The following is a 26,476-nucleotide window of genomic DNA, read 5'->3' on the forward strand; positions in this document are numbered from 1 at the left end:
ACACTACTCCAGGTCTGATCTCACCAAGGCCCTGTACAGCTTCAATAAGACATCCTTGCTCCTGTACCTGAGTCCTCTTGCAACAAAGGCCAACATCCATTTACTGCCTTCACTGCTTGCTACACCTACATGCTTGCTTTCAGTGATTGGTGTACAAGGACACCCAGGTCCCTTTGTGCATCAACACTTCCCAATCTATCACCATTTAAATAATGCTCTGCCATTCTGTTTTTCCTACCAAAATGGATAACTTCACATTTATCTACGTTATACAGCATCTGCCATGTATTTGCCCACTCACTCAACCTGTCTAAACCGTCTTGAAGCCTCTTAACACCCTCCTCAACACTCACATTCCCACCTAATTTTCTGTCATCCTTCCTTAAATAAGGAGACCAAAACTGCACCGTATGCTCTATAAAGTTGTCATCTCATGGACTGTCTCTCTTCGGCCTCTTGGAGTCTAATTGCTTATTTTATACATTCATACCCAAAATTAAATATATTCCAGTTGTGTGGTCTGTTCAGTGAAGCCTTGTCCTACCAATACGATGGATGACATTCACTTAAGCTTTCAGCATATTTTAAAAACAGCCATGCTATGTACTTTGTGGTTTTTCCATACAGCTGTTCTCTTTCTCTCCCCCCCCCCCATCTCCCCAAAGCACCTCAATTTTTTTCTGATGTATTTTCTAAGCTTGCATAAGCTGGAGGAATTCCTTTTGCTTTACTAATGGTCTTTCTTTTCGATTTAATAGACAAAGAATTCAGGAAATGGAAGAAGAGCTACATAAGACTGAGAGATCATTCAAAAATCAGGTAACTGGGAAGGATGTCTTATGGTTCTCAAGTGATAGCATTGAGTCTTTGAGGAATCAAGATGCAGAGTAGATATTGCCTTTTGTTTTCTAACCTGGAGTTGGTGACTCCTGGCTCCAAACCCATACTTTCTGATACAGCCACCATGCAGATGAATCCAGAGCTAATAACACAAAAATTGAAAATGAAATACAAGAAAAAAATTAGATAAAAATCCATGCCTTTGTTGCTCGGCTATCCCAGCGATGTCTTGGTCATTTTTTCTTTCCATTCATTCACGGAATGTGGACTTTGTTGGCTGGGCCAGCATTTATTGCCCATCCCTAGTTGCCCTTGAGAAGGTGGTGATGAGCTACCTTCTTGAACCACTACATGTGGTGTAAGTAGACCCACAGTGCTGTTAGGAAGGGAGACCCAGCGACAGTGAAGGAACGACAATGTATTTCCAGGTCAGGATGGTGAGTGACTTGGAGGGGAACTTCCAGGTGGTGATGTTCCCATCTATCTGCTGTCCATGTCCTTCTAGAAGGTAGTGGTCGTGGGTTTGGAAGGTGCTGTCGAATGATGCCTTGGTGAATTCCTCCAGTGTATCTTGTGGATGGTACACACTGCTGCCACTGTGCATTGGTGGTGGAGGGAGTGAATGTTTGTGGGTGTGGTGCCAATCAAGCGGGCTGCTTTCTCCAGGGTAGTGTCAAGCTTCTTGAGTGTTGTGGGAACTGCATTTATCCAGGCAAGTGGGGAGTATTCCATCACACTCCTGACTTGTGCCTTGTAGATGGTGGACAGGCTTTGGGAGTCAGGAGGTGAGTTTCCCGTGGCCGGATTCCTCACCTCTGACCTGCTCTTGTACCCACAGTATTTCTATGGCTAGTCTAATTCAGTTTCTGGTCAACGTTAACCCCCAGAATGTTTATAGTGGGGGATTCAATGATGGTAATGCCATTGAACATCATGGAGCGATGGTTAGATATTGCCTGGCACTTCTGTGGCATGATTGTTACTTGCCACTTGTCAACCCAAGCCTGGATATTGTCGCAGTTTTGCTGCATTTGGACATGGACTGCTTCAGTATCTGAGGTGTTGCGAATGGTGGTTAACAATGTGCAATCATCAGTGAACATCCCCACTTCTGACCTTATGATGAAAGGAAGGTCATTGATGAAGCAGCTGAAGATGGTTGTGCCGAGGACACTACCCTGAGGAGCTCCTGCAGTGATGTCCTGGAGCTGAGATGACTGATCTCCAACAACCACAACCATCTTCCTTTGTGCTAGGTATGACCCATTGACTGTAGCTTTGCTAGGGCTCCTTGGTGCCACACTCGGTCAAATGTGGTCTTGATGTCAAGGGCAATCACTCTCACCTCACTTCAGGAGTTCAGCTCTTTTGTCCATGTTTGAACCAAGGCTGTAATGAAGTCAGGAGCTGAGTGGCCCTGGCAGAACCCATACTGGGCATTAGTGAGCAGGTTATTACTAAGTAAGTGCCACTTGATAGCATTGTTGATGACCTTTCCATTACTTTTCTGAAGATCGAGTGTACACTGATAGAGTGATAATTGGCCTGGTTGGATTTGTCCTGCTTTTTGTGTACAGGACATACCTGAGCAATTTTCCACATAGTCAGTTAAATACCAGTGTTGTAGCTGTACTGGAACAGCTTAGCTAGGAGTGTGGCAAGTTCTGGAGCACAAGCCTTCAGTACTATTGCCAGAACATTGTCAGGGTCCATAGCCTTTGCACTATCCAGTGCCATCAGCCGTTTCTTGATATCACGTGGAGTGAATTGAATTGGCTGATGATGGGGACCTCTGGAGGAGGCCGAGATGGATCAGCTACTTGGCACTTCTGGCTGAAGATTGTAGCAATGCTTCAGCCTTACCTTCTGCATTGATGATCTGAGTTTCCCCATCATTGAGGATGGGGATATTTGTGGAGTTTCCTCCCCCAGTGAGTTGTTTTATTGTCCTCCACCATTCACGACTGGATGTGGCAGGACTGCAGAGCTTAGGTCTGATCCGTTGGTTGTGGGATCACTTAGCTCTGCCTATCGCATGCTGCTTATGCTGTTTGGCACACAAGTCATCTTGTGTTATAGCTTCACCAGGTTGACACCTCATTTTTAGGTAATACCTGGTGCTGTTCCTGGCATGCTCTCCTACACTCTTAATTGAACCAGGGTTGATCCCTGGGTTTGATGGTTTATAGTAGATTGGGGGATATGCCAGGCCATGAGGTTACAGATTGTGGTTATATGTAATTATGCAGATGACCTTCAGTACCTCCTGGATGCCCGGTTTTGAATTGCTAGATCTGTTTGAAACCTATCCCATTTAGCACAGTAGAAGTGCCACATGACGTGACAGAGAGTATCATCGATGTGAAGATGGGAATTAGTCTCCACAAGGACTGTGCAGTGATAACTCCTAACAGTACTCTCGTGGACAGATGCATCTGCAACAGTTAGATTGGTGTGGATGAGGTCAAATAGATTTTTTCCCACTTGTTAGTTCCCTCACCACCTGCTGCAGACCAAGTCTAATAGCTATGTTTTTTGTTATTCATTCTTGGGATGTGGGCTTCGCTGGCTAGGCCAGCATTTATTGCCCATCCCTAGTTGCCCTTGAGAAGTCGGTGGTGAGTTGCCTTCTTGAACCACTGCAGTCCACGTGGTGTAAGTACACCCGCACTGCTGTTAGGAAGGGAGTTCCAGGATTTTGACCCAGCGACAGTGAAGGAATGATGATATAGTCCCACTCCCCTGCCTTATCCTCATAATCTTGCACATCCTTTCTTTTCAGGTAGCAATCCAATTACCTTTTGAATGCTTCGATCGAACCTGCCTCCTCCACCCTCTCATCACATCACATTTACTCCTTCTGCCAATTATTTTGAATCTGTGCCCTCTAGTTCTTGATCCTCTCTTGAGTGGGAACAGTTTCTCACTATTTACCCTGTCCATACCCCACAGGATCTTGAATTCCTCTATCAAGTCTCCTCTCAGACATGTCTGTGTCGTTTTGAAGTTCATAACTATCCTCATCACAGTTGATAACATTTGCATGATCTACAAATGTTGAAATCATGCCCTGAACATCACAGTCTAGGTAATTAATATACATCAGGGAGAGCAAGGGTCCCAGTGCTGATCCCTGTGGAATTCCATGACAAAACCTTCCTCCAATCTGAAAAACAACCATTTATCATTACTCTTTGTTTCCTGTCACTCAGCCAATTTCTCATCCAAGTGCCTACTTTCCCTTTTATTCCATGACCCAGAGTTTTGCTCACAAGTCAGTTGTCTGGCACTTGATCAAATGCTTTTTGAAAACCCATATACACCACATCAACAGCATTTCCCTTATCAACCTTCTCTGTTACATCCTCAAAAAACTCCCAAGTTAGTTAAAAATGATTTTCCCTTAATGAATCCATGCTGGCTTTCCTTAATTATTCTGCACTTGTCTAAGTGACTATTGATTTTATCCCAAAGTATAGTTTCCAGAAGTTTCCCTACCATTGAAGTCAAACTGACTGGCCTGTAGTTGCCAAATTTATCCTTGCACCCCTTTTTGAACAAGTGTGTAACATTCGTAATTCTCCAGTCCCCTCGCACCTCCCCTGTGTCTAAGGAAGACATGAAGATTATCACTGGTGCCTGTGCAATTTACAATGTCACTCCTCTCAGTCCCCTAGGATCCATCTCATCCGGTCCTGGTACGTTATCTATTTTAAGTAAAGATAGCCTTTCTAACACCCCTCCTTCTCAATTGTAAATTCTTCGAGTGTACCAGTTACCCCCGTCTCACCTCGGTCTGAGTAGCACATCGTTTCTTTGTAAAGCCAGATGCAAAGTACTCATTTAATACCTCCGCTATTTCCCCTTTTTTATCCGTACTCTGCCTTACTCTTTCTTTTCTCACCCTTTTATTATTTATTTGCTTAAAGAAGACCTTGGGATTCCCTTTTATATTAGCTGCTGGGGTCTTTTCATGCTCTTTCCTTGCTTTTCTTATTAGTCTCTTCACTTCCCTTCTAGTCCTTCTGTGTTCAGCCTAATTCTCCATTATATTTTCTACATGACATCTGTCAGATGCTCACTTCTCCCTTTTCATCTTCACCTCTATCTCTCTCGTCATCCAGGGTGCTCTGGATTTACTTGTCCTACCTTTCCCCTTCAAGGGAATATACCTTGACATTGCCTATAATACTCTTTCTTTAAGGTGGCCCATTGTTTAGTAACTTTGGAGCAGAGAAGACTGAGGGGGCGACCTGATCGGGGTGTACAAGATTATGAGAGGCATGGACAGGGTGAATAGGGAGCAGCTGTACCCCTTAGTTGAAGGGTCAGTCACGAGGGGACATAAATTCAAGGTGAGGGGCAGGAGGTTTAGGGGGGATGTGAGGAAAAACTTTTTTACCCAGAGGGTGGTGACGGTCTGGAATGCGCTGTCTGGGTGGGTGGTGGAGACAGGTTGCCTCACATCCTTTAAAAAGTACCTGGATGAGCACTTGGCACGTCATAACATTCAAGGCTATGGGTCAAGTGCTGGTTAATGGGATTAGGTAGGTAGGTCAGGTGTTTCTCACGAGTTGGTGCAGACTTGATGGGCCAAAGGGCCTCTTCTACACTGATTCTGTGAACTGTCTTTTCTGCCAACGTTTGATTCCAACTCATTGACTCAGATACATTCTCATCCCGCTGAAGTTGGCTTCCCCCCATTAATTATTCCTGCTCTGGATTGTTCCTTGTCCTTTTCATAGCCAACCTAAACCTTTATGTTACAATGGTCACTGTCCCCTAAATGCTGTCCCACTGACATTTGATCCACTTGGGCCAACTCATTCCCCAGAACCAGGTCCACAGTGCATGCCCTCTTGTTGGATGGAAACATACTGCTGCAGAAAATTATCTTGAACGCATTCCAGGAACTTTCTCCCCTCTTGTCCCTTTATACTATTCCTATCCCAGTCTACATTTGGATAATTGAAGCCCCCATTATAGTTACTCTGTAATTTTTGCACCTCTCTGTAATTTCTTCGCAAATTTGTTTCTCCACCTCCCTTCCATTAGTTGGTGGTCTATATGCTACACGTTTTTCATTCCTTACCTCTAGCCAGAGAGTTTCCGCCCTTGACTCCTCTGGAACATCCTCTCTCTCCAGTATTGTAATGTCATCATAATCAATATAGCCACTTCCCCCCATCCCCTTTTCTTCCTTTCCTGGTTCTCTTAAACACCTTGCACCCAGAAATATTTAACACCCAGTCCTGCCCTTCCTTGAGCCATGTACGTGTCTATTATAGCAATAACATTTGGCAACCTATGCCTGTAGTTCACCAGTCTTATTAAACATACTCCATGCATTCACATACATGCACAATAACCGTGATTTAGGCTTTTTTGCTTTCTCCCTACTGACCCCATCAAATGACTTGCTATTGCCTACTCTAATTCTTTCAAACTCTCCAAGTATTCTGTCTACCTCGATATATATTCTCTGATATTTCCTCATCATCAGTTAATACTTCTCTACTTCCCACTGCCAGTTTTTCTCCTCTGCGCTTTGAATTTCCCCTCGGGTTCCTATTCCCCTGCCAACTGAGTTTGCTAGCAAACCCCGCTACGAGGACATTATTCCCAGTCCTGTTAAGGTGTCCTTCTTGTACAGGTCCCACCTGCCCCTGAACTGGTCCCAATGCTTCAGAAATCAAAAGCCCTCCCTCCTACTCCATTTCTCCAGCCGTGTATTGAACCGTTCAAACTTCCTATTCTTATGCTCACTAGCCTGTGGCACTGGGAATAACCCTGAGATTACTGCTCTTGAGGTCCTGCTTTTTAATTCCCTTCCTAAGTCCCTAAAATTTGCTTTCAGGACCTCATCCCTTTTCCTAACTATGTCATTGGTCCCAATGTGGACCACGATCCCTGGCTGTTCACCCTTCCCCAGAAGAATGCCGTGCAGTCGCTCTGTGACTTCCTTGACCCTGGCACCAGGGAGGCAACACACTATCCTGGAGTCATGTCTACGGCCACAGAAACGCCTATCTGCTCCCCTAACTATGGGATACCCTATAAGAGGAAGAGTGGATTTCTCCTGTGCAGCTGAGCCACCTGTGGTGCCATGGATTTGGCTCTTGCTACAGTCCTCTGAGAAACTATCTCGCTCACCAGTATCCAAAATGGAAAAGTGGTTAGAGAGCGAGAGAGCCTCAGGAGGTTCCTGCACCACCTGCCTGTTTCTCTTAGGTACTCTGGCGATCACCCATTCCCTCTCTGCCTATATGCTACTTAACTGCGGTGTGACCACCTCTAAATGAGCTATCCATGTGATCCTCAGTCTTGTGGCTGTACTGTAGTGACTCCAGCCGCCGCTTGAGTAATGCAACCAGGAGCTCAAGTTTCTGCATGAAATGAAAGAAGGAAGTGCAGCAGTTAGATAGGGCGTAGATATATAAATATGGAAGTAGGGAAAAAATCTGCTGGAACTCCAAATGGGAAAGACATAGGGGCCTTGGTGGTATTTATCCTAGAATGTGAGGGAAGTTGGGGAGGAAAGAGCAAAGGCTAAACATCCGTGGATCTAGAAGTTACACCTGGTGTTGCCAATGTAGCAAATCCTGTCCAGAAAGGGAGAGAGAGATAAACACGAGAGCGATTTATCAGTCAGCCTAACATTGGTAAGTAGGCCAGCTTCTTGGGTCATAAAATGGATAAAACTGATATTGACTTAAAAGTAGTAGTTACTGAAGAGCAGCCAGCATGGATTTATGAAAGACAATTGTATCTGACAAACTTTTAAGTTTTTTGAGGAAATTGGGAAGCACGATGCTTTGGGAACAAATTTCCCAGAGGTTTTCCTGAAATTGTCTACCGGTTTTTGGTTTAATCTTTGTATTTTTCCCCCTCCCTTCGAGTTAGCGTTACTTGCAAATGTGCTGCATCCTCTAACAGTGAGCTATGAAGGGCTGAGCAGTCTTTTTATGGCCTCTTTTTCATTTGTTTATATGGATCTAATGTCCTCTAGTCTGTTCAACAGAGGTATCATTTAGATACATGGTGAAGATGGTTTCTGATCAATCACTAGTGCAGTGGATAATCATTTTTATTTTTTTCTCTCCCTTCTTTAATGTAATCTTCTATTGTAATCACCTAAATGGATGTAGGCATTTCATTAACTTTTTTAGTTACTGCATTTCTTCAAACAAATATTTTCTACATTTATTTTGTAGATTGCCGCACATGAGAAGAAGGCTCATGAAAACTGGGTGAGTTTGGATGTGTGAATTGTTGCTCCAGATCATTGTATATAGATTTAATTTATAGATGTCATGTAATCTGTAGTTTTAGGTTAACATTTCTTTTGCCTTCTGCTCACAAAGAGGATGATTAATCTCATAGCAGCTTGGTTGAAGAGATTAAAACAGAAAATGCTGGGAAAAACTTAGCTGACCTGGCAACATCTGTGGAGAGAGAAACAAGAGTTAACGTTTCAAGTCCGTATGACTCTTCTTCAGTTTTTCTTTTGCTATCTTCTTGGTTGAAGAGATGTTCACCTGCTTGGATAGCATTTAATTGCAGTCTGAGAATGCATTGCATTTCTAATGACCTATATCATCAAAATATGTCCTTGTTCTATATCTGCCTACCCCTATCCTCCCCCACTCCCAATTTTATTTCCTCCTTTATTAAAGGCCAATATCTGTTTATAGCACAAAAAGGATGCCATTTGGCCCGTCATGTTTGTGCCATTTCTTTGCTAGAATAATTCTAATCCTATTATCCTGCAAGCTTTTCCATCATGGCCTTTCTGTTGCTTGGCGTTAAATATTTATTTAGTTTTTCCTTAAAACATGCAATGGTCTTGGCACCAAGTAATTGTGGCAAAGAATTTCATGTTCCAGCAACCATCTGTAGAAATAAATTCTTCCAAACCTCTCCTCGCTCATGGTAAAACATTTAAACTCATGTTTCTTCATTGCTGGATCTCAGTCAGAGGAAATAGTATTTTCCTACTTACTTAACCAAAACTTTGCAATCTAAAAACGTCAATTAAATTTCCTCAGCCTTTGTTGCTCCACTGAAAATAGAGTATCGCATGAACCTCCTGAAAACTGCTGCTCCCCATCCTTGACATCGTCTTGGTGAACCTACTGTATGTTCTCTATAGCTTTATCTTTTTCTATAATGGGGTACCCAGAACTGTACACAATATATTGTCTGTTTATTGACTTGTACAAATTTATCTTGCATCTTTACTCTTGTACTTTTATGTCCTTGTTTATAAAAGCAATTGGAAATTCGCCCTTTTTAATTATCTTTTCTACCTTGTATTTGCACTTTTAGGGAATTATTTATTTCAACTTGTTATATCCTGATAAAAGGCCTTATTCTTTCCTTTTATATGATCTGCTAGCCTTTCAGTTCTTAAAATTTTTCTTTTAAACCCCCCCCACTATACTTTTATGTTCCTCAATATTTATCATCCATAAAGATGCCACTCAAACTTGAGTCCCAATTTTTTTTAGTATGTTGACTTTTTTCCTACTTTGATCTTTTCGTTTCCATGTCAGTAATGTTTTGTCCCTCACTATCTCAAAACCTCTTCTTTCTCTGCTGGTAATATTTTGTCCCCTTATTTCAGCAAAGCCATCTGCTTTATTCCAACTTAGGTCATTTTTGCTCTCTTCCTCTCTAGCTTCAGACCTAGACTTTACCTACTCAGTGATACTGGTTTGAATTCTTCCTCTGCTCAACTTACCCTGTGTGCATGGATGTCTGTCCAGGTTTTGCCTTCCCTTGCTGCAGAATTTACTTAAGTGCTCTATGAATGTGAATCCTTCCCTTCTGCAACTGTAAATTGACTGATCTAATCTTCCTCCTTTCTCTAGCATGTTGCTCGGGAAGTAGTCTGAAGATTATTATCCTTGAGGTTTTCTTCAGTTTAATGCCTTAGATAAGCACTCATTGCAGGACCTTCGCCTGTGTCTTTGGTTCTAACAAGGACCATGATTTTGGGTTGGGCTGTTCCCACTTGCTGCCACAAAATAGATGGTAGGAATTATTTGAAATTTCTCAGTGGCGGAAAGTGGGAAGTGGTGTTGATGAGACTGCTGGGACCACTGTGAAGTAGCATGTGCATCAGTGATTGGGTCTTGGGAATTTTAGTTACGGTGTTGAAATTTTCAGCTAATATTAAGTTGGGTGTTCAATTATAGCAAAGTGTGAGGTGGTTTATTTGAACGATAAGAAACCAATTAGAGGAGAGGAACAGAGAGGTCTGGGAATACAGAGACATAAATCATTAGAAATAGCAACACAGGATGATAAGCCATGAAGTGTACTTGATAAGTACTGAGGTTTCCAGGGAATAGGATACAAAAGCAAGGCTGTAATGTTTAATACAGAACCTTGTTTGTAGAACTATTACCTAACCTAAGGGATGTGACTGCCTCCTGGGTCAGAGTTCAGTTAAGTATGCGCCCTCCCTGATGCAGTGCAATGTCTGGATCCTGGATTCCAGCTCAGCAATTCTGAGCCGAAGTTCCTCAAGTTGTAGGTATGGTTGCCTGGAATAACGGTGTTCTTCACAAATTCCCACAAGCTGCAGATGTGACACACCTGCACAGCCATCACTATCTAATCTCATTTTCAAGATTTAATTCAAGTTTTACGTAACTTCTTTATTTTAAACAAATTCATTCAATGAAAAAGGAATGCACATTCCCCCCCACCCCCCCGGCTTGCACTCTCACCAAATTCTCTACTTCCCACTTTATGGACGCTCCGTTCACATTGTGCTCTGCCTTAGATATTTTATCAAACATAAAATGGGAGGGAGAAAATAATCTAGTCATGGATGTTGGGTTTTGGTAGGGAAAGTGAAAGGTAATTTACCTGTCCTTGCCTTCCACTTTGAGATCTTGCACTTGGGGGGAAGAACCTGAGTACGATGGTAGGATTGGGTGGGCATTGTCAGAATTCTGCAGACATAATTCAGTTCCCATTTTAGTCATGCGTTGTCCCTTTATTTTTTATGTTGTGCTTTGATTTAATATTATTTGTAGTTGAATAGAAAAACTTACTGAATTTAGGTTGGAGCATAGAAGTTGCTCCGTGTTACAGTCTGAGAAGCCGAGTGAGACAAAATGGGAGTTTCCACTGTGCCTACATAGGAAAGAGGCTGTAGTTACAGAATTACAAATTTACAGAGGCAGTTTCCATTATAATATGGATATAATTTATAATTGGAAAAACTGACAATGTAAAATTTCTGCTTTTCTAACAGTTAAGTGCCCGATCAGCAGAAAGAACGCTTACTGAAGAAAAGAGGGAGACCGCAAATTTGAGGCAGAAGTAAGTGCTATAGTTTGCAATTGTCTCCAATGCTTCATTTACACCCCAGCATGAATTTGTGCAGAATTGGTCATGCTGTATCTGGTTGAAGTTTTTGAGATCACTAGTATGATGAATAGGGAGTGTCTATGGATGTTGTCTACGTGGACTTCTAAAAGCATTTAATATTACAAGAGATTCGTAAAATTTGGTGGTAACTTTGTGACCTTGATTGGTAATTGGTTGAGAAGTAAGAAACAGAAAGCAAGGATAATAGGAATGTGATTGGTGAGATGTGGCATGTCAGCTTTCAACAACTTGAATGAAGCAATAGAGAGTTGTGCAGCCAAGCTTTCATCAGAGGCATAGTAAATTGTGTAGATGTGACCAGGAAGTTGCAAAGGAAACAAACTGTTAGTGGACAAAACTGTAGTGGATGGAATTCAATATGGGAAAGTGAGAGGTCATCTACTTAAGATTTGAGAAGGACAGATGGGAATATTTTATTAATGGTGAGAGACTCAACTGAAGAAGCAAAGGGATTTGGGCACCAAAAATCAATAGGGTAAGGTACAAGAGGGCTGAAATTCAAAGAGGGTTGGAGTGGGGTACAGCACAGATTTACCAGTATGATACTGAGGCTTGAAGATTTAAATTGTGATAACAGGATACATAAACTTGGCTTGCATTCCCTTGAATTTAGCTGGTGATTTCATAGGACTATTTAAAATGATTAAGGGATTCGACACAGTAAATTTTCTCAGAATCCAGAACAGGGGCACAATCTAAACATTAAAGGGAGGCTATTCAGGAGTGAAATCCGGATGGAGAATATTCCATGAAGGGTATTAGAAATCTGGAATTCGCTATTCCAAAGGATATGGATGCTAAAATCAATAGCGTTTTGTTGGTTAACTGTATCAATGGACATTGATAAAGTGTAGCAAAGGCAGGTAAATGGAGTCAAGGTATAGATCAGACATGAACTTGTTCTACCATTCAGTTAGATCAAGGGACTGAATGACCTATTTGTGCTCCTAAAATTAAAGACAATTAAATGCTTGCATTTTGCCAATTTAGGATGATTGAGTTGAACCAGAAACTCTCGCAGGTTCAAAGACCTTCAATAATCAAGCCAACACCAGGTAGACCTGATTTTCAGGTCCCTCCAGGAGCACCCCCACCCCTTGGAGTAGCACGCAGAGGTAAGGAGTTGTTTATTTAATCTTGTACATTCGTGGGATATGAAGATTACATTTGACCAGTTCCTCTTTCAGTTCTGTGGGTTTCTTTGTTTGCGTCACTTGGTAAAGGTTATTGTGGTTAAATTACCTGAAATATGTGGATCAATGCATGTACCATGCTGCCAAGTCATTTTATGAAAAATGTGGTAATTATGGAAGAAGAAACTCCCAGTCCCAAATAATTTCCATCAGAATCCAAAGAAACCTCAAACAATTAAAACTGGGGGAGCTTTTGGTGGAAGAAGTGATCCCACAACCAACAGATCAGATCTAAGCTCTACAGTCCTGCCACATCCAATTGTGAATCGTGGTGGACAATTAAACAACTCACTGGAGGAGAAGGCTCCACAAATATCCCCATTCTCAATGATGGGGGAGTCCAGCCCATCAGCAAAAGGTAAGGTTGAAGCATTTGCTGCAATCTTCAGCCAGAAGTGCCGAGTGGGTGATCCATCGCGACCCCCTCCGGAGGACCCCAGCATCAAAGATGCCAGCTAACCCGATTCATTTCATGTGATATTAAGAAATGGGTACAGTAAAGGCTGTGGGCTCAGATAACATTCCGGCAGTTGAATTGAAGACTTGTGCTCCTGAGCTTGCCACGCCTTTAGCAAAGCTGATCCATTCAGCTACACCACTGGCAAACACCTGGAAATGTGGAAAATCGCCCAGGTATGTCCTGTACACAAAAAGCAGGACAAATCCAAAATGGCCAATTACTGCCATCAATCTACTCTCAATCGTCAGTAAAGTCATAGAAGGGGTTGTTTACAGTGCTATCAAGTGGCACTTACTCAGCAATAACCTGCTGATTGACACTCAGTTTGGGTTCTGCCAGGGCCGCTCAGCTCCTGACTCCATTAGATACAACCTTAAACCAAATATGGACAAAAGAGCTGAACTCCAGGGGTGAGGTGAGAGTGACTGCCCTTGATATCAAGGAAGCAATTGACCTGAGTGTGGCATCAAAAAGCCCTAGCAAAACTGGAGTGACTGGGAATCGAGATAACTCATCGCTGGTTGGAGTCATACCTAGCACAAAGGAAGATGGTTGTGGTTGTTGGAGGTCAATCATCTTGGCTCCAGGACATCACTGCAGGAGTTCCTCAGAGTAGTGTTCTTGGCCCAACCATCTTCAGCTGTTTCACCAACGACCTTCCTTCCGTCATAAGGTTAGAAGTGGGGATATTTGCTGATGATTGACAGTGTTCAGCACAATTCGCAACTTCTATCATGAACACTTTAATCACAGATTAAATCTTCAAGAACTTATGACATTCTGGAAGGATTTGTGTTTTAAAAAACACTGTTCCTTAACGGGTTAATTATCGTTATTCCTGGAAAAAGCATTCTTTCATAAGAAAGGTTAATTAAGCAGATGTTTTTTTTTAAAAAAAAACCTAAACCTCTTGATCCTGGTGAACTGTGTACAAAGGGGGTCACAAGGGTTTTATGGCTCTGGGGGAAAAAAAAGCCAATCCTGGAAGACTCTGCTTTAAAAGTAGCTTATTTTTTTGCTTGAAAAGGAAAGGAACAACTGTTTGAAGGAAGACAGCAGTCTTTTGCGATCCAAAGCTAGCCCACAGCTAGAAGTGAATATAAGCTGCTCCTGAAATGCTCTGCGTTCTGGAAGAGAATACCCTCAAGTATTCCTTGAGACCACCTTGAAAGCAGTGTCAGAATGATTGATTGTTTTGCGTATCAATGCTGAGAAGCCAACCCGGACACCATTTCAAGAACTCCTCCATCGATCCTTTAGCTTTGACGCACTGACTTTTAACTTTTGGCTGAATTCCTCCATTTTTATATTATTTTCATTGTATTTTTTGTATGGGAGACTTAGGGTATCTCGAAAGAGTAATTAGTATAACTTCATATTCCATACTGGATGTTGATAAGCTTTGCCTTTCTATTTGATAAGACTGGTTTTTTAATAAACTAATAAGTTTGTTGTTTATTGAAAGAAGCCTGATTAAAATCTCTTAATTTGGGTACCAGTAGTGAAGGTAAATAATTGACCACTTGGTGAGTAAATTAAACTTTTCAACTAATGGTACGACCTGTGGAATAGTGGGACTAGATCAACTGCGCACACCTCCCATCCCAATCGTAACACTTCTTAGACACTGAAGCAATCTGTGTCCATTTGCAGCAAAACCTGGACAACATTCAGGCTTGGGCCGATGTGTGCTGCAGATGTTACTTGCCACTTAAATGCCAGGCAATGACCATCTCAACAAGAGACAATCCAACCATCCCCATCTACCACCTTAAACATTCACTCCGTCCACTGATGCACATTGTCGGCAATGTATACCATGTACAAGATGCATTGCAGCAACTCACCAAGGCTAGTTCTACAGCACCTTCCAAACCCATGACCGCAAGAAGGACAGGTGCATGGGAGCAGCATCACCTGTCAGTTCCCCTCCGAGCCTTGCACCATCCTGACTTGGAAATATATCTCCATTCCTTTACTGTCGCTGGGTCAAAATCCTGGAACTCATTCACTGTAACTCCTGCCACTGTGGGTGTACCAACACCATATGGACTGCAGCGGTTCAAGAAAGCAGCTCATCACCACCACCTTAAGGGCAATTAGGGAAGGGCAATAAATGCTGGCCTAGCCAGTGACCTTCGCATGTTGTGAAAGAATTAAGAAAAGATTGGTGGGGGCAGAAAGGAACTAAACAGTGGACTGAACTGTGGCAAAAGAAACTGGGCTTGTGCATCTTTTTTGTTGCTGTTTGATCTACATCTCTAGGGAAGTGATGTGCTTCTGCTGAATATTTTGAAAATTACTTCAGCTGAAGAGTTGAGAACAGAACTCTGCTGACATTCTGGTTCAAAGCTGGGTTCCTGTAGTGTGTGTATTTCAGCTGATCTCTGAGCCATGCTATGATGCTTAGAAGGCCGGTCAAATTATCCATTTTCTTCCACCCACCCTGCCACATTTGGCACTCTGTTTTCTCTCCGACGTTGATGACTTTTGAAGTGATACAGTTGCTAATTATCCATTTTTTAATCCATAGCCATGCAATCAGGTTATTTTTTTTAGTGATTTGGAGAACTAAAATTATTATATGTAAATATGCAGTTCAGAGTTGAAAGACAAATCCTTGTGCATTGCACAGTCTGCTCCAGATACTCTTCTCCTATGCCCTGTGCCAGTGTCTGTTTGTTTCTATTACCTAGGTGAGCACTTGTTGGATTAAAGAGCTTCTATACCTGTAGTTTATAAATATTTTCCTCAATTAAAGGAAAGACAAGATAGTCATCCTGTTTGCATACAAATGAATCGTAGAAGGAAAGAAGTCTGGTCCATATGATATTCAGTCCACTGTAACTCCTGCCACTGACTAGAAAGGTGTCAGGAACAGTTGCACGTGTGCACTCGGTCTCCACTTCAGCTGCTAGCACATGTGCAGTTGTTCCTGATGCCTTTCCAGTTGGCAGCAGGAGCACCATTGAAGTTTAAAAGGTGCCCAAAGTGCTCCCCTCATTTTGCAGCACAAGTAAACAGTCTTCTGATAAACTATAAATGCATAACAATAAATGTTAAGCGATAGAATCTATTCCAAAATGAAACCAAACTGATTTCTGGTCAGTCTTGCATTCTAGTGGCCTTCAGATGTCCTGTATTAATCTGTTGAAATCACAAGCCTTATCTTTGTCACCCCTATCCTTTTGTGTGTTACAGGTCCACTATCCCGTGATGACTCTTATGGGCCATCTCCAGTAAGTGGTGGGGCACCTTCACCACCATTGATGATGGAGCTCCCTGTGCGGCCTCCCTCTGTTAATGCGAGCCGTGGCTTCCCACGAGATCGGGGTGATGGAGGTAGGCAGGAAATGTGTTTGGACAGTTTTGTCGGAACAGTTCTCGCACAAGTACTAAACTGCAAATGTGTGTTAACTGTTAAGAACTGGCTTCTGATCAACTTTTAACTTCCAGGTATGCGGGTTCCTCCAGGCGCTTTTGCTCCCCGTGAGTGGATTGGTCCTGGCCCAGACCGACTGGGACCATCTTCTGATCAAGGATCGCCACCACCACAGTGGGATAGGCGGCCAGGTAATGTTACAAAAACACAGTTTTCCTGTTCTCTCGATATTCTTTGCTGCTCCATCACATCACAGGTTAATCTGGCTACGATTAAAAGGGCTATTTTCACAATGGCAGGGTGTAACTAGTGAAGAGCTGCAAGGATCTGCACTTGGGCCAATCTACATCAATGCTGAGGATACAAAGCTCGGTGGGAAAGTAAGCTGTGAGGAGGACGTAAAGAAGTTGCAAAGGGATGCAGGCAGGTTGTGACTGCACAAGCAGATGGCAGGCGGAGTATAATGTGGGAAAGTGGGAAATTATCCACTTTGGTAGGAAGAATGGAAAAGCAGAATATTAAAAGTTGAAAGACTGGCAAATATTGGGATTCAGAGGGTTGCATAGGATTACGTGGAAGCAGGCCAGTTGGCCCAACCTCAACTAAATCTCCCATAGTGATCATCTACTTTCTTCTCCCTCAAATGCTTCTCTAGCTTCCTCTTAAATGCAACTACATTGTTCGTTTCACCCGCTACCTGTAGTCGCAGGTTCCACGTTCTCGCCACTCTTTCGGTAAAGAAGATTTTTTCTTTCTTAGTGACTGTCTTCTATTGATGGCCTCTAGTTTATGCTCTTCCTCGCAAGAGGAAACATTCCCTCTTATCAACCCTAACAAAACATTTCATAATATTTAAAAGCCTCTATTAGGTCACCCCCTCAGCATTTTTTCAAGAGAAAACCCAGCATATCAGTTTTTTATTTATTCATTCATGAGATGTGGGTGTCACTGGGTGGGTGATCAGTTCAGCTCCAACAGCACTCGAGAAGCTCGACACCATCCAAGGCAAAGCAGCCCACTTGATTGGCATCCCATCCACCATCTTGAACATCCACTACCTCCACCACTGATGTGCAGTGGCAACAATGTATACCATCTACAAGATGCACTGCAGCAATTCACCAAGGTTCCTTTGACAACACGTTTCAAACCCACATCCTCTAACACTCTGAAGGACAAGGGGAGTAGATGCAAGTTCCCACCTAAGTCACACACCCTCCTAACTTGGAAATATATCACCATTCCTTCACTGTCATTGAACTCCTGGAACTCCCTAATGGCACTGTGGGTGTACTTGCTCCGCATGGACTGCAGCAATTCAAGAAGGTGGCTCACCACCACTGTTCTGAAAAGCAATTGGGGTTGGGTAATAAAAATGCTGGCCTAGCTAGCAACACCCATGTCCTGTGAAAATCATTTTTTTCTAAAAAGAGGAATTGAGGAATATGGGGATTGGATGGGAAAGTGGAGTTGAAAAATAAGTTCAATCATATTGAATGGTGGAGCAGGATCCCTATTTCTTATGTTCTTTTGATTAGATCCTTTTTATTGTTGCTCTTCCAGGTCCAATGGATGGCTATTCTGGACCACGGAGACCACCTTCAGATTCAGGTGTAATATCTGGACGAATTTCTGGTCCGGGTGAAATTCGTGGGCTTCCACCTCCTAATAGAGCAGGTAAATATTAAAAATTTAACTTGAGTTAACTTGCGCGAAACTGAAACATGGCTTGGGATTGGTTCCGTTAATGAATGCATTTTGTTAGAATCCTGTTTGGGACCGCAATCTGAACACCTCATTTTAACCAATGGAGCTATGCCACAAATTTCATGTTTTTTAATAAAACACAAACTTTATTGTACATAGAACAAATTAAACAAAGCAAATGCAATTAAGTTAACACCATAGCTTAGGTTTACTACTTCCTTCCCTCCAGAATTATCTGATATGCTACAATATCTTAAAGTTACTTACTTCTATAGGGAACAACTATAAGTGTGCCACAGTTCCCTGGAAACTACAATATCTTTAATTCTCCTCAGCTCCAGCTATTCTCAGAGGTAAATCTTTCATTTACCATCTCTTGACTGTGGATGCCTTAGCCCCCTGTTCTAGTTACTTTTTCAATACTTCCAAGGTAATCTGCTCATTGCAAAAACAAAAATACCTGGAAAAACTCAGCAGGTCTGGCAGCATCTGCGGAGAGGAACGCAGTTAACGTTTCGAGTCCGAATGACCCTTCAACAGAACCAAAGAAAAGTAGAAGAGAGGTGAAATATAAGCTGGTTTAAGGGGGGTGGGGTGGTGAGACAAGTAGAGCTGGATAGAGACCAGTGATAGGTGGAGATTGCCAAAAAGTGTCATAGACAAAAGGACAAAAAGAGGTGTTGACGGTGGTGATATTATCTAAGGAATGTGCAAATTAAGGGTAGAAAGCAGGACGAGCAAGGTACAGATAGCCCTTGTGGGGGTGGGGTAGGGGTGAAGGAATTGAAAAAAGGCTAAAAGGTAGAAATGAACCAATGCATGGAAATACATTTAAAAATAATGGAAATAGGTGGGAAAAGAAAAATCTATATAAATTATTGGAAAAAAAGTGGGGGGGTGGGAATGGCGGAGAGAGTTCATGATAGACAGGCATAGCTGGGGCCCATGTGGGTACCTATAGCCACACCATTTATTTGGAGGAAGTGAGAGGAGTTTAAGGAGAAATTGTTCAGTGTGCAAGGACCCCTTCCACAACTCTTTCTCCGGTACAACGATGATTACTTTGGTGCTGCTTCATGCTCCCGTCTGGACCTGGAAAAATCTATTAATTTTGCTTCCAATTTCCACCCCTCCATCATTTTCACATGGTCCATCTCTGACACTTCCCTACCCTTCCTTGATCTCTCTGACTCAATTTCCGGTGATAGACTGTCCACCAATATCCATTACAAGCCTACTGACTCCCACAGCTCCTCACACCCCGCTTCCTGTAAGGACTCCATCCCATTCTCTCAGTTCCTTTGCCTCCGTCGCATCTGTTCTGATAATGCCACTTTCAAAACCAGTTCCCCTGACATGTCCTCCTCCTTCCTTAACCGAGGTTTTCCACCCACGGTGGTTGACAGGGCCCTCAACTGTATCCGGCCCATCTCCCGCGCATCCATCCTCACACCTTCCTCTCCCTCCCAGAAACATGATAGGGTCCCCCTTGTCCTCACTTATTACCCCACCAGCCTCCACATTCAAAGGATCATCCTCTCATTTCCACCAACTCCAGCATGATGCCACCACCAAACACATCTTCCCTTCACCCCCCTTGGTGGCATTCCGCAGGGGTCATTCCCTGCGGGGCACCTGGTCCACTCTTCCATCACCCCCTACACCTCAACCCCCTCCCACAGCACCTTCCCATGCAACCGCAGAAGTTGCAACACCTGCCCCTTTACTTACCCTCTCCTCACCGTCCAAGGGCCCAAACTCCTTTCAAGTGAAGCAGCATTTCACTTGCACTTCCCTCAATTTAGTCTACTGCATTTGTTGCTCCCAATGCGGTTTCCTCTACATTGGAGAGACCAAACGCAGACTGAATGACCGCTTTGTAGAACACCTTCAGTCTGTCTGCAAGCATGACCCAGACCTCCCTGTCGCTTGCCATTTCAACACTCCACCCTTCTCTAATGCCCACATGTCCGTCCTTGGCTTGCTGCATTGTTCCAGTGAAGCTCAACGCAAACTGGAGGGACAGCACCTCATCTTCCGACTAGCCACTTTACAGCCTTCCGGACTGAATATTTAGTTCAACAATTTTAGATCATGAACTCTCTCCTCCATCCCCACCCCCTTTCCAATCCCCCTTTTTTCCAATAATTTATATAGATTTTTCTTTTCCCACCTATTTCCATTATTTTTAAATATATTTCCGTCCATTGTTTTATCTCTGCCTTTTAGCCTATTTCGATCCCTTCTCCCCACCCCACCCCCCCACTAGGGCTATCTGTACCTTTATTATCACATTCCTTAGATAATATCACCAGCTTCAACACCCCCTTGTCCTTTTGTCTATGGCATCTTTTGGTTATCTCCACCTATCACTGGCCCTCTATCCAGGTCTACTTGTCTCACCGCACCCCCCCTTAAACCAGCTTATATTTCACCTCTCTTCTATTTTTCCTTAGTTCTGTTGAAGCGTCATACAGACTTGAAACGTTAACTGTGTTCCTCTCCGCAGATGCTGTCAGACCTGCTGAGTTTTTCCAGGTATTTTTGTTTTAGCTAAACAGGCACTTGGAAGGGTGGAAATGGGAAGTTTTGGATTGGAAAATATTGCCAAAAACACTCAGCCAGACAGATCTTGGATCCAAAAGAATGTTCTTGCAATAAGTACCATGTGAATAAAGGTACATTCAGTTGAGTCCTTTTTCAGAAAACTTAGATGCTGCCCTTAAATAAAGTTTAAAAACTAAATGTCTATAAGAAATGCAATTTCTATTGAATTTGCCTTTTTTTGATCTTAATTTTTTTTAACTGAGTGAAAATGTCATAGGAGCACACAGGAGGCCATTCAGTCCATTGTATCAGTTCCAGCTATTTGAAAGAGCTGTCCAATTACTCCCACTTCCCTCTTGTTTCCCCATAGATCCGCAAATTTCTCCTTTTTCAGTATGTATATCTAATTTCCCTTTGAAAGTAACTGTGAAACAAACACATTCTGCTAATCTCCTCTCTACATATTTTATCAATTATCTTTAAATCTCCCTACTGACCTGTCAGTGGAAAGGGGTTCTCCCATCCACCTGATAAAAATGATTTTGAACACCTGTACTGAATCTACCTTTAACCTGAGGAATTTAGTAATAAATTTCATCTCCTTCAATAGAAATGGGCCCAGGAGGACCAGCACAACTGGCAAGTGGGCCAAGGACATCTTCACCAAATTTGACAGAGTGCGCAATGGTAAGATTTGCATTAATCTACTTTCTTGATCGTAAATTATTAACATCATGCCCTTTTTTCTGTTCCCTTAAGGGGCACAGATTTGAAAAGAGGTGAGCAACTGGTTTAGCCATCCACTGCCATACTTGGCTTGACCACATAAAACACTATTGGGTCCTGCTCTCACCTCCCTGAACTGCTCCCTGTTCCAGGATCATTCTGGAATGCATAGAAAGCACCTGGCTCTGCAAATATCCCCATCCTCAATGATGAGGGAGCCCAGCACGTCAGCGCAAAAGACAAGGCTGATGCATTTGCAACCATATTCAGCCGTGGTGCTGAGTGGATAATCCATCTTGAAGTCCACTTGAGGTCCCCAGACTCTCAGGTGCCAGTCTTCAGCCAATTTGATTTACTCCTTGTGATATCAAAGAAACAGCTGAAGGCATTGGATACGGCAAAGCCTATGTGACAATATTTCGGCAATAGTACTGAAGACTTGTGCTTCAGAACTAGCCATGTCCATAGCTCAACTGTTTCAGTATAGTAACAACATTGGCACCTACACAGCCATGTGGAAAAATGGCCAGTTATGTTTTGTACACAAAAAGGACAAATTCAACCTGGCCAGTTACTGCCCCCATCAGTCCACTCTTGATCATCAGCAAAGTGATGGAAGGTGTCGTCAACAGTGCTAACAAGTGGCACTTACTCAGCAATAACCAGCTCACCTACGCTCAGTTTGGGTTCCGCCAGGACCACTCAGCTCCTGTTCTCATTCTTGTCCACGTTTGGATCAAGACAGCAGAATTGAACTTGAGGGGTAAGGTGAGAGTGACTGCCCTTGACATTAAGGCCGCATTTTGACAGAGTGTGGTGTCAAGGAGCCCTAGTCAAACTGAAGTCGGTGGGAATTGGGGAAAACTCTCCGCTGGTTGGCGTCATACCTATCACAAAGGAAGATGGTTGTGGTTGTATGAGGTCAATCATCTCAATCCCAGGATATCACTGCAGGAGTTCCTCAGGGTAATGTCCTTGACCCAACCATCTTCAGATGCTTCATCAATGACCCTCCTTCCATCATAAGGTCAGAAGTGGGGGAGCTTGTTGTTGATTACACAATGTTTGGCACCATTCATAACTCCTCAGATACAGCAGCAAACCCAGATAATATCCAGGCTTGGGCTGACGAATGGAGTTACATTCGTTCCAAACAAGTGCTAGGAAATGATCATGTCCCACAAGAGAGAATCTAACCATCATCGCTGAACACCCCACTATCAACCTTCTGGGGTTACCACTGACCCTGAACTGGACCAGCCATATAAATACTGTGGCTACAAGAGCAGGTCAGAGGCAGAGAGTTAAGGTGAGTAACTCCCCTCCTCAAAGCCTCTCCACAATCTACAAGGCACAAGTCAGAAGTGCAATGGAATACTCTCCATTTGCTTGATGAATGCTTCAACACTTGAAGCTTGACACCATCAAGGATAAAGCAGCCTGCATAATAGGTGCTCCCTCCACCACTGACACACAGTTGTAGCAGTTTACACCATCTACAACAGGCTTGCCAAACCTTTTCTTGTGGGTGCCCACATTTCAATTCTTTTCTCATTCAAGGAGCTGATGAACAAATTTTGGAAAGGTAAGGTTTGGCATAACACACTCCCCTCTCTCCCAGACATGCGCGCACACATTCGCACACCAACACACATCTACGCTCACTCTCTCCTAAATCTCTCATATGTGCACTCTCACTCTCTTCTACACACACACTCACACTCTCCCCTTCCTCTCTCACACATGTACACTCACTCTGCCTTCTCCCACACCTGTGCGCTCACAGGCAGGCCTGGCTCTTGCTCAGGGCTCTGACACTTAGCTTGGAAACTTAACTTCACTTCCCACTGTTTGCAGCTTGTCCAATCACAGGCTGCTTTGTCCCTGCATTTGGTGAGCTTGTGATTAGACAAGCAGCTTTACAACTGAGTTAGATTTGAAAGATGCTGTATGCCCAACAAGTTTGGCATGCCAAGTCCAGAGGGCTCAGGGGCCACAATCTGGCTCGCAGACCGTGACTTGGACATGCCTGCTGTCCAAGATGCTGCACAACAACTCATCGAGGCTCCTTCAACAGTACTTTTCAAACCCACAACCTCTGCCATCTGGTATCGCAAGGGCAGCAGATGCATGGAAATACCCCTTCCATGCAAGTTCCCCTTCAAACCACACACCATCCTGACTTGGAACTATATCGCTGTTCTTTCACTGTCACTGGGTCAAAATCCTGGAACTCCCTTCCTAACAGCACTGTCGGTGTTCCTACACTACATGGACTGCAGTAGTTCAAGAAGACAGCTCACCACCACCTCCAGAGCAATTAGGAATGGGCAATAAATGCTATCTTTACTAGTGACGCTGACATCCCATGAGCTAATATAAAAAAAAATCTCTGCCAAGTTCCACTAGCCCACCTGGACATAATTGTGTTAATAATCTCCCTTGCCCTGACCTTGCATATTTCTGTAGTTTCCCTCCCATCTCCCTTCATGCTCTCTCTGGGCTCATGTCCATGAGGCCCACCTCTTGTTCCCTCAGTCCTATTCCCAGTAAATTTCTGATCACCCAACTTCCCTTCCTGGCCCCAATGTTAGGTATTATGAACAGTCCTGTCTTTTCTGGCGTTATCCCTCTCGCATTTAAATCTGTTGCCATCACTGGGCTATCCTCAAACTACCACCCCATCTGCAACCTCCCTTTCCTCTCCAAAGTCTTTGAAATTGTTGTTGTCTCCCAAATCCATTCCTCCTCTTTCCCAGAACGACATGTATGAACCCCTCCAATCAGGTTTCTACCCCACCAAGGTACCAGAATAGGTCTTATCAAAGTCAGAAATGACATCCTATGTAACTGGCAAAGGCAAACCTCCTCGTCCTTCTTGTCAGCAGTCTTTGACATGGTTGACCACACCATCCTCCAATGCCTCCTGCTGTTGTTCAGCTGACTTGGACTGATCTCATATAGACTCATTCTTATCTATCTAACTGTAGCCAGGGAATCACTAGCAATGGCTGCTTTTCCTATTTCTCCAATGACCCACCCTCCCAGCCAAGGATCTATCCTTGGCCCCCTCTTATTTCTCATCTGCTTGTTGTTCCTCTGCAACATCATCTGAAGACAGTGTTAGTTTTCACACACATGCTAACAACACCCAACTCTACCTCACCATTCTCTCCCTCAGCTCCTCAACTGTTGCTAAATTATCAGATTGTTTATCTGATAGTTCTGGATGAGCAGAAATTTACTCCAATTACATATTGGGTAGACTGAAGCCATTGTTTTCATTCTCTGCTCCAAACTCGCATAGCTACCAACTCCATTCCTTGCCCTGGCAACAGTCTGTGATTAAACCATGCTATTTACAACCTCACATTTGATCCCGAGATGAGTTTGTATCATCTTTAAGCCTACTTATTTCCAGCTCTATAACTTTGTCTGTCTTGGCTCATTTGCTGCAGAACAAACATTTCACGCCTTTGTTACCACTGACTATTCCAGTACATCTCTGACATTCTATCCTCTACCTGAGATCATCAAAAACTCTGCTGCTCCTATTCTCCCTCTGCTCGTTGACCTAGATTGGCTCCCAGTCGACAACATCTTGACTTTAAAATTCTCATCCTTGTTTTCAAATCCTTCCATGCCATGCCCCTGTAATCTCTTCTAGTCCCATGAGATATCTGCATTTCTCTAACTCTAGCCTCTTGTGCATTCCCAATTAATTGCTCCACCATTGGTGGGCATGCCTTCAGTTGGCCCCAAGTTCTGGAATTCCTTCCCTACACCTCACTTTCCTCCTTTAAGACACTCCTTAAAACCTTCCTGTTTGATCAAGTTTTTGGTCATATGACCTAATATTTCTCTATGTGGCTCACTGTCATCCTACTTCTGATTCTTTAGCCAAAACAAAATGAAACCTTCAGATTTCAAGTGTTCTTTTCTAAGATGCTCACACTTTGTCAGAATGCTAAGGGAGTAATTGGCTAGATATGTACAACAGGAATTTTCAGATTCAAACCCTTGACTTTGTGGATTTGGCCAATTTTATCTTGGGTAGTGATGTGAGCTGTGCATTCAGGATCAACACCCTTCGGAACGGAAAAATCCTGGCCACTTTTCTGTAACTCCTATTGGAAAATACCAGTGACAGCACCTGATGAGGACAGAGTTAGAACCATGGACCATTCAGTCCACTGCATCTGCGCCAGCCAAAAAGAGAAAAAAGAAACTAGCCACTCATTTTAATCCGACTTTTAGCATCTAGTCCATAGCCTTGCAGGCTCCAGCACTTCGGATGCAGGTGCCTTTTAAAAGAGTTGAGCATTTCAGCTTCAACCACCAATTTAGGCAGTGAATTCCACATGCCCACTACCCTCTGGGTGAAAGTTTTTCCTAATGCCCCCTCTAATCTTTCTACCAATCACCTTAAATATATGTCCCTAATTGACCCCTCAGCTGTGGAAAACAGGTCCTTCCTTTCTACTCTACCTAGGCCCCTCAATTAGGTCACCCCTCAGCCTCCTCTGTTCTAAGAAAAACAACCCTAGCCTATCCAATCTCTCCTCATTGTTGCAGTTTTCAAGCCCTGGCAACATTTTTGTAAATCTTCTCTCTGCACTCTGCAGAGCAATTATGTCCTTCCTGGAATGTGGTGACCAGAACTGTGTACACAATTCCAGCTGTGGCCTAACCAGCGTTTTATACACTTCCATCATTACATCCTGCTTTTGTATTCAATACCTCACCCAATAAAGGAAAGCATTCCATATGCTTCCTTGACCACCTTCAAGGACCTGTGGACATGCATGCCAAAGTCTCTCACTTCCTCAACCCCTCTCAATATCCTCCTGTTATTGAGTATTCCCTAGCTTTGTTTGCCCTCCCCAAATGCATTACCTTACACTTTTCCAGATTGAATTCTATTTGCCACTTTCCTATCCACCCAACCACAGATATTATTCTGGAGTCTACAGTTATCCTCTTCACTATCAACTACATGGTCAATTTTTGTCATCTGCAAATTTCCCAAACGTGTCTGTCACATTTAAGTCTAAATCATTAATATCTATACATCAAACAGCAAGGGCCTCAACACTCAGCCCTGTGGAACACCACTGGAAACCGTTTTCCATTTGCGAAAACATCCATCAACCATTCCCCTTTGTTTCCTGTCACTCGGCCAATTTTGGATCTAACCTGCCACCTTCCCCTGTA

At 43.2% G+C, this 26,476-nt stretch overlaps 1 protein-coding gene across 1 annotated transcript in view; it reads left to right on the plus strand.

Annotated features, from left to right (window-relative positions):
* The window catches only part of LOC121278032 (transport and Golgi organization protein 1 homolog), a 120,452-nt gene that overhangs the window by 91,661 nt on the left and 2,315 nt on the right, over window positions 1-26,476 (plus strand). The window contains exons 20-27 of the mRNA XM_041188050.1: window positions 759-819; window positions 8,055-8,090; window positions 11,111-11,178; window positions 12,238-12,362; window positions 16,102-16,242; window positions 16,357-16,473; window positions 17,846-17,959; window positions 21,147-21,223. Of these exons, the coding sequence (XP_041043984.1) occupies window positions 759-819; window positions 8,055-8,090; window positions 11,111-11,178; window positions 12,238-12,362; window positions 16,102-16,242; window positions 16,357-16,473; window positions 17,846-17,959; window positions 21,147-21,223 (739 nt within the window). The remainder of the gene's footprint in view (window positions 1-758; window positions 820-8,054; window positions 8,091-11,110; window positions 11,179-12,237; window positions 12,363-16,101; window positions 16,243-16,356; window positions 16,474-17,845; window positions 17,960-21,146; window positions 21,224-26,476) is intronic.

Source organism: Carcharodon carcharias, chromosome 5 (genome assembly GCF_017639515.1).
Source record: "Carcharodon carcharias isolate sCarCar2 chromosome 5, sCarCar2.pri, whole genome shotgun sequence".
Classification (NCBI taxonomy): Eukaryota; Metazoa; Chordata; class Chondrichthyes; order Lamniformes; family Lamnidae; genus Carcharodon; species Carcharodon carcharias.